The sequence below is a fragment of the Osmerus eperlanus genome, chromosome 15, assembly GCF_963692335.1.
Source record: "Osmerus eperlanus chromosome 15, fOsmEpe2.1, whole genome shotgun sequence".
NCBI lineage: Eukaryota > Metazoa > Chordata > Actinopteri > Osmeriformes > Osmeridae > Osmerus > Osmerus eperlanus.
This window is the reverse complement of record NC_085032.1, coordinates 7652812-7668185: the sequence shown is the minus strand read 5'-3', so window position 1 is coordinate 7668185 and position 15374 is coordinate 7652812. Positions and strand designations below refer to the sequence as shown.

At 41.8% G+C, this 15374-nt stretch overlaps 1 protein-coding gene and 1 pseudogene across 1 annotated transcript; both read left to right on the top strand.

The window, feature by feature from the left end:
* The window catches only part of LOC134035308 (patched domain-containing protein 3-like), a 31940-nt pseudogene that overhangs the window by 15143 nt on the left and 1423 nt on the right, over positions 1-15374 (top strand).
* Positions 2886-10587, top strand: LOC134035401 (phthioceranic/hydroxyphthioceranic acid synthase-like). Its single transcript, XM_062480402.1, has 6 exons — positions 2886-2943; positions 3070-3223; positions 3494-3654; positions 3756-3962; positions 4088-4269; positions 4390-10587. Exons 1-6 carry the CDS (start codon positions 2886-2888, stop codon positions 9940-9942), a joined length of 6315 nt encoding a protein of 2104 aa, XP_062336386.1. The 3' UTR covers positions 9943-10587.

The window sequence follows — 15374 nt, the reverse complement described above, 5'->3', positions numbered from 1 at the left end:
TTCTGTTCTTTGACCATGAATAACTTTTTTCTTTGAGTCATCATATTTTATAAGTCCCTAATAGACACCATTACAAAATATACTGTCGTCACACAGATTTATCTATATTGTTAGATGCTACTGAATACGTGTCTAATAAATGATGGAAAACTAAAAGGTCTCAGGGCAGTAAACACTGAGTTGTTCTAAAGACTAAATTAAATGTATTTATGGTTGAGGTTTCTCAGGAATCATCTCTAGTTAGTCCAAGGGTGCTCGTATTGCTCCCCTTGTGATGTAACATGAACGCTTCACCAGACTTATCACACTTATCACTGATAAGGGCCGGGTTTCCCAGATTCGATCGTTTTTAAGGACTTAAGAAGGCTCTTAAGAAGGGTTCGGCTAAGAAGGAGCGCTAAGATAGGGGTGTTTCCCAGACGCGTTCTTAACTGCCTTCTTAAGATCCCGCCAAAGAAGCTTCTTAAGAAGCTCTTAGAGGGAGCTGCCCACCGCCGTGGTGCTGAAACTAAGTCAATCGATGCCAGGCAAATCGATCACCCACCACTTTATCAGCGCATAAATCACAACAGCCTGTTTCTCTTCTTTTTTTAAATAAACTTCTTTTCCTTTTCAACCATGTGTTCTGTGGATCATTTTGCGTCATTTCCTAGCTTTCAAGCCCTATAGCCTACATGATAGTTGGTATGGGTTGTGTGATGGTAGTGGGTTTAATGTTGGGAGTAGGGGGGTGGCACCCTATGTTGAAGGCAGCGTAATGTTTCCTCCCAATCCAGCACGGATCCACCAGGGAGGGATTGTGGATTGGGATCAGTGTGCCATCCACGACACCAATCACCCGGGGGATCCCAGCCATGGCATGAAATCCACGGTGGACCTGGCGGACCTCGTCCCGTATGGTGGGCATTCTGATGTGTGTCCGGGCATGGCGCAGGAGGATCGGTGTCATGCAGGGGCGGTTTTAGGCACGGGCGGACCGGGCAGCCGCCCGGGCGGCATTTTTTCATGTCACGTGGGGGGCGCACGAGCATAAAATAAATAAATAAAAATCTCTGCGCTGCGAAGCGATTTTCTCTTTTCTATCATTTCACTGTGTGGGGTATTGGAAAATTGGCGCCCCCTTCAGGCAGCTGCAGGCACCCCTGCTTGCTTTGAAGGTGCCGTGCACAGAAGCTGTGTGAAAAAAGTGGAGAGGGACAGACAGCTCATTTGACTGGGTCTCCCAAATGGAACGGACAATTCATAATATTATAAATATAGGCCTAAAGTTCCTGCACATTTTTGGTTTTTTTAATTGTGTGAAATGGCGAATTGAAAAAAAAAATGGGTATAGGCTAACTCTTACGTTTGTTAGCCTTTTTGCTATGATGCTTGCTATGCAACAACAATATTTCGGTTTTAACTCAACAAACACGAGATAACATTTCACCATAATAGTGTGCTTTGCAACAAAACTGTTACAAGTTCAGTTATTATTTTCATTATTTAGGTTAGGCCCTGTAATTAGCCAACGGGATTTTCAAATCTGTAGGTAGTTTCAAAGACGAACATTTGCTATTTGCTACAACTATATTTCGTGACAAAGTATAGTTTAACGTCATAACTAAAAGTGTTCCTCCCTAAAAGTTATATTAATATAGCATGTAATAACAGACATTTAGCGTGTAAGGGCATGTTTATGTAACCCTCCTATTATGTTTGGTGTCAATTTGACCCCAGGCTGTTTTATCTGTATAGAACATAATCGGTCTTACCATAACAGCCTTTTGATTTCAATGGGGGGGGGCACATATGAAATGTATTGTAATTCCTACACCGTTCACCTGATTTGGATGTAAATACCCTGAAATTAAAGCTGAAAGTCTGCACTTAAAGCACATCTTGATTGTTTCATTTCAAATCCATTGTGGTGGTATACAGAGCCAAAATGATGAAAATTGTGTCAATGTCCAAATATTTATGGACCTAACTGTATGTGCTACAGGAACACATGGGCAATTATTTATTTTTATATCTTTATTTTTCTTCTTATGCTATTATTTTTCTTGTTCTGCAGCTGTGGGCGCACATTTATCATCACGCATGGTTTTAGTATTCCTTTCCTTTGAGTGTCAGATATAACTTTCCCTGATGCAGCTGCAGTGAGCGTTTGGTCGCTAAGAAGGCTGTTAAGAGTGGGTCAGGCTGATCTTACATTTCCTTCTTAGTGAAAGATCTTCTTAAGCTAAGAACGACTCTGGGAAACACGTCCTTCTTTCACAGCGCTCTTAGAACGCTCCTAAGAAGCTCTTAGCGCTTAAGAGCTTCTTAACGAATCTGGGAAACCCGGCCAAGGTCGATTATCTTTTCTACCTTAGTCAGTGATGACTCACTTAGTGAAACAGACACATCAACAATCACAAGTCAGGTTTCCATGACGGCTGCATATGTAGATAAAGTTCCAAAGGAGTCATCAGTGCAGATACGTAGGTTGTATTTAAGCAATAAGGTACGAGAGGCAGTACTTTATCGCCAATAATGTACGTGTTCAAGGGTGTTGTCACCCTTGAACGGCAAACCCTGGAACACATACACATTGTTAATCATTTACAAGGCACCTGAAAGCATCTGTTAGGTTTCCAATAAAAGGTTGGACAAAGATAAAAAAGGTTTAATAAGAAAATGCTGTCAGTACCAACCCAGGATTCACTGCAGACAAGGTAGGACTAAAGTATACAGTTGAATTGGTTATTTACTGTATTAATTCTTGGTCAAACTTCAATGTCTGAAACTTAGAGCAAGTGCTGTGATTGACTGTTATTATATTTAGATGACATATTTTGATGCATATTGGTAAAACACTGTCTGTGCGTTGATCCTCAGCAGTATTTCACTGTGAGGTGAATATGGGGGACACTGAAGATGAAATCGCTGTCATTGGCATGGGATGCAATTTTCCAGGAGGTACACATTTCTTTTTGCTTTACATAATATTATGTATCAGAGACTTGTACATTATTATATTTGTCACATACAATATATTCCGATGATATAGTGATTTACTAAATGTTGAGTTTTTGCTTTTGACAGGAGAGGGGCTTCAACATTTCTGGAATGTGCTGTTGGAGGGGAGGAACTGTGCTGTGCCAATTCCAAAAGAAAGATTTGACATGTCCGAATGGTATGACCCAGACGACAACAAAACAGGAACATCTCGCACGCAAAAAGCTGCTCTCATTGAAGGGTATGTTCTCTTATCTTGTCCCTTGAAGGATATAAAATATTTGAATATTCATTTACATGCTGAGTAAAATATTTTGTTAACAGACTAGCACATCAACTGTCTTATTTTACACCTCAAATGAATTGATTTGGGGATCTAGAAATACTTTAGTATACTCCACATATTGTGTTAATTATTAACAGTCAAAAGCACGCATTTCACCCGCATTCTAAATTCTGACATGAATTAAACATATTCGGTATACATATTTTGTTTTTTTACTATTCCCAGGTTTAATGAATTTGATCACAAATTCTTCAGCATGACAGAAACTGAAGTGGAAAAAATGGACCCTCAGCACAAACTCCTTCTTGAGTGTACATATAGAACTTTAGAGAATGCTGGACTGCCAATGGAAAAGGCAAGTGGGACCAGAACAGGAGTATATATGGGTAAGTGATAATTAGTTACCAGCTTTAACAAGGATTCATTTAAAATGTATATTTTGTAAGGCCACACCTCATGTGCTGCTTGTGTCTGCATTACTTTGAAGGGCTCATGAACCGAGATTATGAGAGTTGTGCTGCACAGACAAGCCCAAATGATATCAACCACTACACAGGCACTGGCATGGCGATGAGCATAGCAGCCAATCGAGTCTCCTACATGTTCAATTTCACTGGACCCTCACTGTCCATTGACTGTGCCTGTTCATCTTCTCTGGTTGCTATTCATTTAGGATGTCAAGCATTGAAACAAGGTAGGTCTTAAAGTACATATTATATCCAGTGTACATAGCCTAGGGAAATTCAACAATAACCTTGGATTGATAATACAAGACAAGTCAAGGATGTAACATGCCTTCTATTTGCTTCCTCTTATCAGGTGACTGTGAAATGGCTCTGTGTGGGGGTGTCAGCTGTATTCTGGAGCCCAGATTCTTTGTTGCTCTCAGCAAAGCAAAGATGATCTCACCTGAAGGCACCAGCAAACCTTTCTCCAGCAGAGCAGATGGCTACGGCAGGGGTGAAGGCTGTGGGATTGTGTTGTTAAAGCCATTGAAACAAGTAATGTATTTTATATGTAAAATCAGTCATCAAAGAAGCAAAATATCCTTATTTAAACTTGAGCCACATTAAATGAACAAATTGTTAAAAGTGATATCGCACATTAACTGTATTATACAGGCTCTCAAGGACGGCAATGAAATATGGGGCATCATCAGCAAAACTGCCGTCAACCAAGATGGCCGCTCGGTCACTCCAATCACCAAGCCGTCCATGGTCCAACAGGAGGCGCTGCTGCGCACAATCTACTCTGCGTCTGACCTGTCCAATGTCCAGTACATCGAGGCGCATGGGACTGGAACCCCAGTTGGGGACCCTACAGAGGCAGGGAGCATCTCCAAAGTCATCGCCACAGCCAGACCTCCTGGCTCAGACACACTCCGCATCGGCTCTGTGAAAGGCAACATCGGCCACACAGAATCTGCAGCCGGCGCCGCAGGGCTGATCAAGGTACTTTTGATGATGAAGAATGAAACCATAGTACCTTCTGTCTTCTACTCTGAGGACAATGCCAGTATCGACGCCAAAGCCCTGAATTTGATAGTTCCAACCAAACCAGAAAAGTGGTCAGATGCTGTTATGGTTGCAGGAATAAATAACTTTGGTTTTGGTGGAACAAATGCACATGCTATTGTCAAACAATACAAGCAGACTCGTACTCCGAAACAGAGCGGTAGGAAATCTCACAAGTGCTTTGTCCTATCCGCAAGTTCCATCAAGTCGATTGCTATGATGATGGAGGACACAATTCAGCAGATAGATGCAAACAGCGAATTTGACCTGGAAAGTCTCGTCTACACATCTGCGTGTAGGAGAAGCCACTTGAAACACAGGTACAGGAGGGCTTTCATGACCTCCACTCTGGCTGATCTGAAAAATCAACTGAAATCGACGCTGAATAAAAACATTGCCCTCTCAAATTCAGATCCAAGGTTAGTGTTTGTATTTTGTGGAAATGGTGTGACCTACCAGGGCATGTGCAAACAGCTTCTGAGAGAGGAACCTGTGTTCAGAGAGAAGGTCAGGGAAGTTGAGAGCCTTTTCCAGAAGTTCGAAAACATGGCGATCTTAGACAGACTGGAGGCTGAGTCTGAGGCTGATGACTTTTCAAAACCAGAGGTTGTCCAGCCTCTGCTCTTCGCCGTTCAGGTTGGCATCGCCAGTCTCCTGAAGCACTGGGGCGTCCAACCTGATGCTGTTCTTGGGCACTCTGTTGGAGAGGTTGCTGCCGCCCACTGTTCTGGCCTCTTGTCTCTTGAGGATGCTGTGAAGGTGATTTATCACCGCAGCGTCTTACAGGGTATGGTCACAGGTGGAAAAATGCTTGTGATTAGCAACATGGCAGTGTCGGAAATCTTGAAGATGCTTCCAGATTACTCTGGAAAGATTTGCATGGCTGCGTACAACAGCCCACAGTCTTGCACCCTTTCCGGTGATGCAGATGCTATTAAGAGTCTCCACCAGAAGTTAAGCATGTCGGACAAGAGTAAAACTCTGTTCCTCCATATCCTGGACGTTCCTGCCGCTTACCACAGCCATATGATGGACCCCATCCTAACCCAAATAGAGGACAGGGTTGGCTCTTTGAAGGTGAATGAGACAGAGACAAAGTTGTTCTCAACAGTGACAGGGAAGGAGGTGGAACAAGCAGACTTCACAACAGGGAAGTACTGGGCCAGGAACATCCGAGAACCTGTTGCTTTTGAGCAGGCGGTGAGGTCAGCAGCCGACCAAAAGAAGAATGTGGTCTTTGTAGAGATAGGCCCCAGAAGGGCTTTACAGAGGAACATTATGGAGACTCTCGGAAAGGACATCACAGTCATCTCTTCTGTGCAACCAGATAAAGATCATGAGACAATGCTTTCTGTCGTCTCCAAACTGTTTGAGCTTGGAGTCAGTGTCGATTGGGACCAGTTCTACAAGGGGTGTGAGACTTTACCAACACCTTTCCCAAGGTATAGGTTTGATAGCAAAAAGGGAGAGTACATCAATGGAAAAATGCAGAAAGGGACGTCCAGTAATCACAAAGCGCTAAGCCAGACCAGTGATGGCAATGGCTTCACCTGTGATCTGTCTTCGCCATCTTTATCTTACCTCCAGGAACATAAGCACAATGGTGTCCCTCTCTTGCCAGGCGCCTTCTATGCTGATCTGGGTTTAACTGTTGCCCTGGAAAGTGTCAAACCAAAGGTTCCACTTAATACACTGCAACTCAGCATTGACTTTCTGAGCCCGTTCATTCTCACACAGAATGCACCCGAGATTCAAGTGCATGTCGAGCCTGATGAAGGTACAACACATTTCAAAATGCAGTCTTCTACTGCAACCTATGCATCGGGTACAGTTGTGTGCAAGCGAGAAAGACTTATTGAGGAGCAAAACATTTCCTTGAGCTCCATCTACAAGAGATGCAAGCTACTAATTCCTCCTGAGAAGCTCTACTCTGACCTGAACACGGCTGGATTTCAGTATGGTAATGTTTTCCAAAACAAGGGGGATATACACTATGGGGAAGAATTTGGGGAGGCTATTTCAGTTGTCACTGTTTCTGAGGAGTTGCTGCCTCAATTGCATGACTATTGCATTCATCCCGTAGTGTTAGACTACCTGATGCAACTTTTTCCTATTACTGTTTCCAATGCATTTGATGGAAGGCCAGGGTTCCCAGCCAGAATTGGAAGCTTAACTGTAAATGAACACCTGCAAGATGAGATGATCATCTATCTGAGAGCCACTAAAGTGGAGGATCATCAGTTTGAGGTGTGTGGCTGCTTCGCTGACAAAGAGGGCAAGGTGTTGGTTGAGCTTCGGCATGTGTTGATCAAGTACATTGGGAGCCGCACTACTGGACTTAAGGAGTACTTCTACCACAATGAATTCCGTGTTGTCTCTGAAGACATTGCATCCTATCGTGGTCGCAAAGCCTTGGTTTTCTCTGACCAGTTAGGAATATCGAGGTCTTTGCAACAGCACTTGAGTTCCAAATCTAGATACATCCCCTTTACACATGCTAAGGATATCCTGAGCCATGGATTTGCCACACTCTTGGCCAACCTCAAGATTACAGACATAAAGAAGAACTTTGAGGAGGTTTTGTTTGTGTGGGGTGACGAGGACCTCACAGCTCATACATCTGACAGTGTTCTGGATAACATGGTGAACTGCTGTGAGACGTTCCGACAGGTCATCCTGGAACTTAGAGACACACGTTTCACAAATTCCATCAGAGCAATAACCTATCGCTCAGCAGAAACCACAGTTGACCACGTCAGCTCAGGCTTTGCCCTGTCTGGCATGATTAGGTCATGTGCTGCAGAGATGGCTGAGCTCTCGTTTCAGTGGATTGACATCAACTCCATGTCCACTAACGACATCCAAGCTCTGTCACACATTTTAAGATCGTATCCATGCAGCAAGTACGCTGAGTTGGTGGTGAAAAACGGGTTGGTTTTCAAACCAACCATTGTTCACACTCCTCTTGAAAAAACGGAGAGCTCAAACTCCGAAGGGAAAGTCTGCTCAACAACTGAGCCCTGCACATTTCAGACCACTGAGCCATACAAAATGACTACCTTGTCTGCCATTCCCTCTGACTTGGAGAATCAGTACATTCACGATAAGACTGTTGAGATTCAGCTCAACAAGATGTGCGTTCATTCCTCTGATTACTTCCCCGTCAGCATCTCTGACCTGAACTTTGGCCAGACACTCTACTGGAGCAAACATGATGCTCAGACACACAATGTTCTGGCTCTAGACTTCAATGGTACTGTCACTGCTGTAGGGAAGGGTGTATACAAACTTAAAGTGGGAGATCAAGTTGTCTCTTGTTATCCAGTTGTGGCATCCACAAAGATGACAGTTCCTGAAGAGGCTTGCTACAAGACAGGTACATTTCCATTTCTAAAAGAGACACCATGTGTTTCTTACTTTGTGTTGGCATGGGAGATCATGAACAGAGCATTGCCCAAAGTAAAAGAACAAAAGAAAACTTTGGGAATCGTGACTTCTATTCGTGACTCAGCTCTACTGAAGGTCCTGTCTCTTACAGCAAGCAAATCTGGATGGGGTATTCTTATAGGAGGACAGTCCAATGGTGTTTTTGTGGGTGTTGATACAATAGATGCTTTTGTCCTCCTACCTCCATTTGATGAGTCTTTGGTTGCAAAAGCTGTCAATTTTCCTGGAGTGAAGCACGTTGTCATTGTTGGTGAATCCCACACCAAGAGCTTGCTCACACATACAGTTGTCATAAGTGAAAATGATAGCGTTCGCACACAGAACATCCTGATGACTAGCATCTTACAGAAGGGGTCACTCAGAGCACAGATGCCACATGTCTATCATTGGCTCAAGTCTTTGCACTTAGACAGGAGAGCATTTGTTCTCGACAGCTTCACTTTTCAGAGACAGACGTCCGGAAGCATTGAGTTCCTTCCTTTGGACGAGCAAGATTCCTACTTCAACTTAAGGATGGTTCCTGTGGTGTCGCTGGCCAAAGAGGGCTCCAGAGGCGCACTTTCCAATATTCCCTTGCAACAGAAACCCACCCAGCTTTTCCAAAAAAGAGCGGTGTACATTGTTACAGGTGGTCTCACTGGGCTGGGCTTTGAAACAGTCAGGTTCATTTCCCAGAAAGGGGGAGGGCATGTTGTCATTTTCTCCAGACGTAATCCCTCACCAGACATGCAGGTGGAAATAAACAATGTGGAAAAAGAGACGGGTTCCTGCATCGTTTGCATCAAGTGTGATGTCTCTGTCTCTGAGGATGTGCACAAAGCAATTGGTCAGATTGGCCCGGAATTCCCGTCCTGTCCAATCAGAGGGGTTTTCCACAGTGCCGTTGTCCTGCATGATGGGTTGATTGAAACCCTTGACAAATCTCTCTATGAGAAAGTAATGAAGCCTAAAGTGAATGGGGCTCTTAATCTGCACCATGCAACAGAACACTGCAAGTTAGATTACTTTGTGTGCTACTCCTCCATTTCTGCCTTTATTGGTAATCCCGCCCAAACTAACTACTGTGCAGCAAACACGTTCCTGGACACATTCTGTCAGTATAGACGGAACATTGGACTTGCTGGGCAGTCCATCAACTGGGGGGCTTTGAACCTTGGTCTTCTGCTGAACAAAGACCATTTGCAAAGGTTCCTTGAAGCTAAGGGGATGATGTTGATGGATGTGGCTGAGATACGTGAAGGTTTGGAGCAAGCCTTACTGCTAAACAAACCCCAACAGGCATTGTGTAGGTTTCACTACAAAAACATTATCAACAATGTTCTCTCTCAAAACGCTGCACTGAAGGTCCGTCTGATTGATGTAGTGGAGGAAACACTCCGCAAAACTCAACTGTCAGACTCACGAGGAGATACAACTGTCTCCTTATCTTCTCCTGCTGAATATATCAAATCTCTCCTCAGTGAAACAGTGGGTGTTGACAAGAACGAGCTACACGAAGAGTCCACCCTCTATGCCTTGGGCATTGACTCAATGCTTGCTATGACTCTGCAAAATCGCATATTTCAAGACAGGGGTGTGAACTTGCCCCTGGTTAAAATCTTAAACCCAGATTCTTCACTGTCTACATTGATAGCAGTTCTGGGGGAAGGCACAGAGGCTGACAAGGACGAGTATACTGATGAGGAAGCAGTCCTCGATGCAACAAGGCTGTAGGCCTCTCTGATGCATATTTTCAACATGAAAGCATAATCATATTACATGGGAAATAGCATTAGTTCATTGCAGGAGACAATCAAGAAAGATATATTCTACTTGGCACGGTTATAATCATAAACTGAAACTGATATCAAAAAGGAAACGAAAAATGAATTTGTGAACTGAGATTTTACTAAAAAGGAAAATGATGGAAAAAAAATATGCAATGCAAAGATGCAAAACCAACTACAATTGGCTACAAATCTGAATTAACCTATCAAGAACACTTATTTTTTGTCAAACTAAAACTAATTAACCCTAAAACGAAACTTAAAAATATTGTTACTTGGTAGAGATCATATTATCAAGAGCATGTCACTGGATGTGCAAAATGCATCCCAGCAGGATTTTGATGATATTCAGGCATCATAACATTTGAAGCCAAAGGTATACTGTCAATTGTGTACAATAAGGATTTTCTAAATCATCATAGCATTATTGTATGTGATTACTAATTTAATGCAACTGTTATTATTTATTCTGTAATGTTGTGAAGTCCAAAGTTTATTACATTATCGTACACATTTACAATGCAATGCACATGCTTTATTGTTTGAAAATGTTTTCAATACGCAGATGAACATTGTTGTATAGCCTACAGTAGATCATTAGTAGATCATTAGTAGCCAGTAGTAGATCATTCCTTTAAACTAGTCACTATGAAATCAATGAAAATAAAGGACATTCAAAACGTTGATGTTGTGTTTAACTCGTGTCAAGAATTGACTTAGGTGTAGCCTACCCAGGAGCTTCACTATGTAATTAAAGTCCGATCTTTGTTTGCATACAATTTCCAATAAAAGTTAATGTGTACACTGTTGAAGCAGATCTCCCCAGGCTGTGTACAAATGGTGTGGGAGGGCTGGGAATGCATTGCAAAATTGTTGAAGATAATTATTGGCCTCCGATCTTAATTTTACTGTCATAATTGGATCACATACTTTGTTGCTATGAATGTGCTGCCGTGCTCATTAATGGTCGCATTGATGATTTTGTCAGTCCCAACCCTGTGTTCTTTCCTCGTCATAAGCGTTGACTTGAGAAAGAGGAAAACACATCGACGATGCCCAACCGTGAGTAGGCCTAAATCAATTATAACTGGGAGAAAAACAGCCGGAGCAAGAACAATCTTTGCTAAGTTTTGTTGGTGGCCATGATGTTGTGGCCCTCCTCCCCACGGGGTTCGGGAAAAGTTTGATTTTCCAGCTACGGCAGCTAGCTCCGTTACAGTAGTGGTGAAGGACTTGGCTAAGGCGAATGCTAGCGATTGGTTATGGCACATCAGAGTGGCTCTGGGCAGATCCAATAGTTTTAAACTTCATCAGAGTACCCGCATTTAAGGAAGTTAACGCTTGTCAATGGAGCGATCCCAGACCCTCTGTACAAATGAAATGTACGAGGGTCTGGTTAGGACCAGGCTAGGTATGTTGGTCGCAACATAAAAAATGAGTGGGTATGTTGATGCCAACCAATAGCATGGAAGCATAGATTGTCCAAACGTGTACAGATGTAAAAAATGGCCGTCTGTATACGGTCGTTTTTAACGTCTGTACACAAACGTTAAATTACACGTTTTGGCCCTAACGGCCTGCCATACTGCCCAAGCGTCAATATTTGACGCGTTGGGAGGAGACTGGGTTGTTGGAAATATATGTGGTGTTAGGAAATAAAAGTCTCAAAAAATAAATACATTTTGAAATAAATAAGCGCAGCTAGTTCAGGCAGGGCAATCGGGCAGCCATTTATCAGGAAGTAAGGCGTCTTACTCCACCTTCCTTTCCTCCGCCCTCTACCACACACATGTTAGCAGTGCATATCCATTGGGCCACGTCCGATAAGTCATCTTTAAAAGAAGCGCGGATACGCACAGACATGCACACACTCAGCCCATTTGTTGTATGATCAGTGCTGCTGCCACCCTCCACCATCCCCTTCTCCCCCATGCTGTCTGTATGTTCTATCCACCAGGGGGATTATATCTCTATTGCTCCCTGCCTCATATGTCATGTATGTATGTGTTGCATCGAGGAGGCAGGGAGTGCTTCCCTTAGATAATCCACTCCGCCAAAGTCAAATCTACATCTCCATGTCATGTAACAATAAATGCTCAAATCTAATACGTGATTGTCTTGACTGAAGTACATTTATTTATTGATGTAAGTCCTGTTTCGCCCGCGAGACAAAAATGCTGCCTCCCCCTCCCTCAGTTACGACGCACTAAATTCTAACAAATATATTTTTTAGACGCTACACATGTTATACATCGTTGGAAAGCTACTATTCTTGTGCTTCCATTGAAATAAACCAATTCAAGATCAAGTCGCAATAGCAAGCAAAGTCAACGTCTTTTTCCGGTGAACATTCCTTCAACAATGCCAAAGAAAAAAGTTGTACTCACCCTAAGTTGTTCAAATAGGTCCAGGTGTGCAAATCATGCCATCAAAACTTGATCTGCGTAAGTCCCAAGGGTTCAAAGTATCTAACCATGTAAAGTAATTCGTCCAAATACAATGTTTTACGTTCATGAATAGCCATTATCCTTTGTTTCATTATGCAAGTTAGCCGACGGAAGAAACAACTTGTTCACATAAAAGTGTTATTTTCTCCGGTTAGCAACGGAGTATTTACTAAATGAAGGTATCAAAATGTCCGTTGAACCCTCCCCTTTTGATTGACACCTTGTTCGACCCAATAGGAGCTTCCATGCCCCGTTGACAGCCCTCTAAAGCCAACTAGGTCTGTGCGTCCTGCCCCCTCCCCCGCCCCCCCCCCCCACACTCGTTCTAAACAAATTTCTCGAACTGGCTTCGACTGGCTCTGAAATTAGCTTGTTAGCCTTGTAGCTGACAGCTAGCTGAAAATGCCAATACCTCATTTGTATGCGTCTGTGGAGCCTTCAAAATAACAGTCGATTGCGCAATATGGTTGACAGAATCAGTGTTCTTTGTGCGCCAATCCTTGGAATCAGATAAAGCACTCCAATGTGTTCATGCTTCAGTTTTTGTGTTTCAGTATTACTAATTAGGGATTTAGCTATTATATATGATAGTTCTAAGTACCACCTTTCATTAGAGATAACAATTATGAAAAATATTACCTTTTTATTTGACCTTGGTTACAAAGGGTCATTTTGGAGTCTCCAAAAGACCCTTTTAGAAAATTCCTGGATGTACTCTTATAAAAACATGTGTCAAATATGAATATATTGTGGTATTATGTTTGACTTTTGATTTGAATTGGGTAAGGCTTCAACCTGTGGTCCAATTTAGTCTTCCAGATAATACCTACCACCTCTAGGCCTCTTCAGGCCTCTGTTTTCAAAACAAAATCTAGGCGGAAATAGAAATTTTCACTTTCCTTGTGTTCAAGCTTCTATTACTCAACACTAGAAGGACTGACAGGGGTCCTGACAACAGGGGACATAACTTCAGAGTGTCAGCTTTCAAAAGAGATCATTTACATGCATGTACTCCAAATGGTTCAAGAACAGCTTCCAATTTACTTTGGGTATGCTGTTTAGGCGTTTTTAGGCACATTTAACAGGATGCTTAAGAGGTTGGATTCAGCTATATAATTATATATGATGCTATATTTACATATTTATTGACATCTTTTTTTAATTTCAGGGTTTATTTCAACCAATGTATACATATTTATTTATTTTACGTATTTATCTATGTATTTACCTATTTATTTATTTAATTTGGACTAACACGGTGTTCCATATTTCAGGGTTTATTTCATAGCCATATTTATTTATTTACGTATTTATCTATTTATTTACCTATCTATTTATTTAATTTGGACTAACACGGCGTTCCATACTTCTGATGCCTATTGGTTAAATAGTATTGCAGTGAATAGTGCACGCAGCGATCACATGCTTAATTGGGAAGATGGCTCATGTGCTTCCGGAGGCTGCAGAGAACACATAGGCAGGGAGGAACACGCTCTTCGAAAAGGACAAGAAAATATACTGAAAATAGACTCTAACAACTCCTAAATGTTTGGATAATGTTTGGAGAATTGCTTCAATTCTGAATAAAGATGGGTGCTGTTATTTCAACAGAATTACAATCAGATCTGAGGGTCTAGTCAAGAGGTTACGCGTGGGCCCCTGGAAAGACACATATAGATCTGGGAATTCTCTTGCTTGAGACTGTATACTGAAGGGACTTTTGCGTCTCTGATTTTGAGTGACACGGTACATGTGCTCTCAAACAGGGGTTAGGGTCAGATGGCTGAGCGGTTAGGTAATCAGGCTATTAATCAGAAGGTTGCCGGTTTGATTACTGGCTGTGCAAAATTACATTGTGTCCTTGGGCAAGGCACTTCACCCTACTTGCCTTGGGGGAATGTCCCTGTACTTACTGTAAGTCGCTCTGGATAAGAGCGTCTGAGAAAAGACTAAATGTACATTTAATCAACGTTTTTGCAAAGATTGTTGAAATGGACCAACTTGTTAAGAATATTAAAGTAGCAACAATTTGCTTCAATGACATTTGTGAACAAGATTGCTAGAGAATGTATGACAAATTGACATTGTTAAAACTCTGATGCTGAGAGCATAAACATTACATACCCATTTAATGGTGGTATTTTCACTGCCTCCGAGATTGGTGGTGTGAAACTTAAACCAGGGTCAAAGCAAATTGAGAGTGCAAAAGCTATCAGGCTTTTAAATTTCTTAAATGATGTGAACCAGACTGTAAATACAATGTGGCTGACAGAGTTCATCAACAACATTTCTAATATTGAAGACAACGAGGTAAGAACTTTTAAGATTGTACTAATTTAGTAACAATACATTCAAATAAAACAGTGCTGCTACAACGCATAACGAACAATACAAAATCAGTTATTTAGCCCTTTTTTTATACAAACTTAAAACATATAATATTTGTTTCTTTCAAATAGACTTTGAATACTGCAAGACTGGCTATCTGATAAATTATAACTTTTGAAGTTGGCGAGTGAAATCTTTTCCAAATTTGTTATGAGAAGTTGTTTAAAAAAGTGTGTTGGATGTACAACTAATGTCTTATCTCTGTTTGACTTGTAGATGTCAGTTTCTTATTTCACTTCACTATCAAGGGAAGAGGAATTTAAAAAGAGCACAGACTCCATCATCCCTTTGTTCTCAGTGACGTATACCATCGCCATTACTTTCTTTATCATGTCATGTATGAGGTATGTCTTGTCTTCATTCTACCTCACATACACTTTATAATCACTCTTACTTATCTCTATAATTAAAATATTATTGAAAAACAATGGTAAACAAATGATGACGTTAAAAGCTTGAAGCAGTTTTAAAGAGCTGTTATCTGCTGTACTTACTATTTACAGTATTGTTTGATGGATGAACTCTTAGCTAAAGAGAGGTGTGT

Coding starts and splice junctions, on each gene's coding strand:
- LOC134035401 (XM_062480402.1), top strand. CDS start 2,886: ATGGGGGACACTGAAGATGAAATCGCTGTCATTGGCATGGGATGCAAT. Junction 3,224..3,493: donor AAAGCTGCTCTCATTGAAGG/GTATGTTCTCTT, acceptor TACTATTCCCAG/GTTTAATGAATTTGATCACA. Junction 4,270..4,389: donor TGTTAAAGCCATTGAAACAA/GTAATGTATTTT, acceptor TGTATTATACAG/GCTCTCAAGGACGGCAATGA.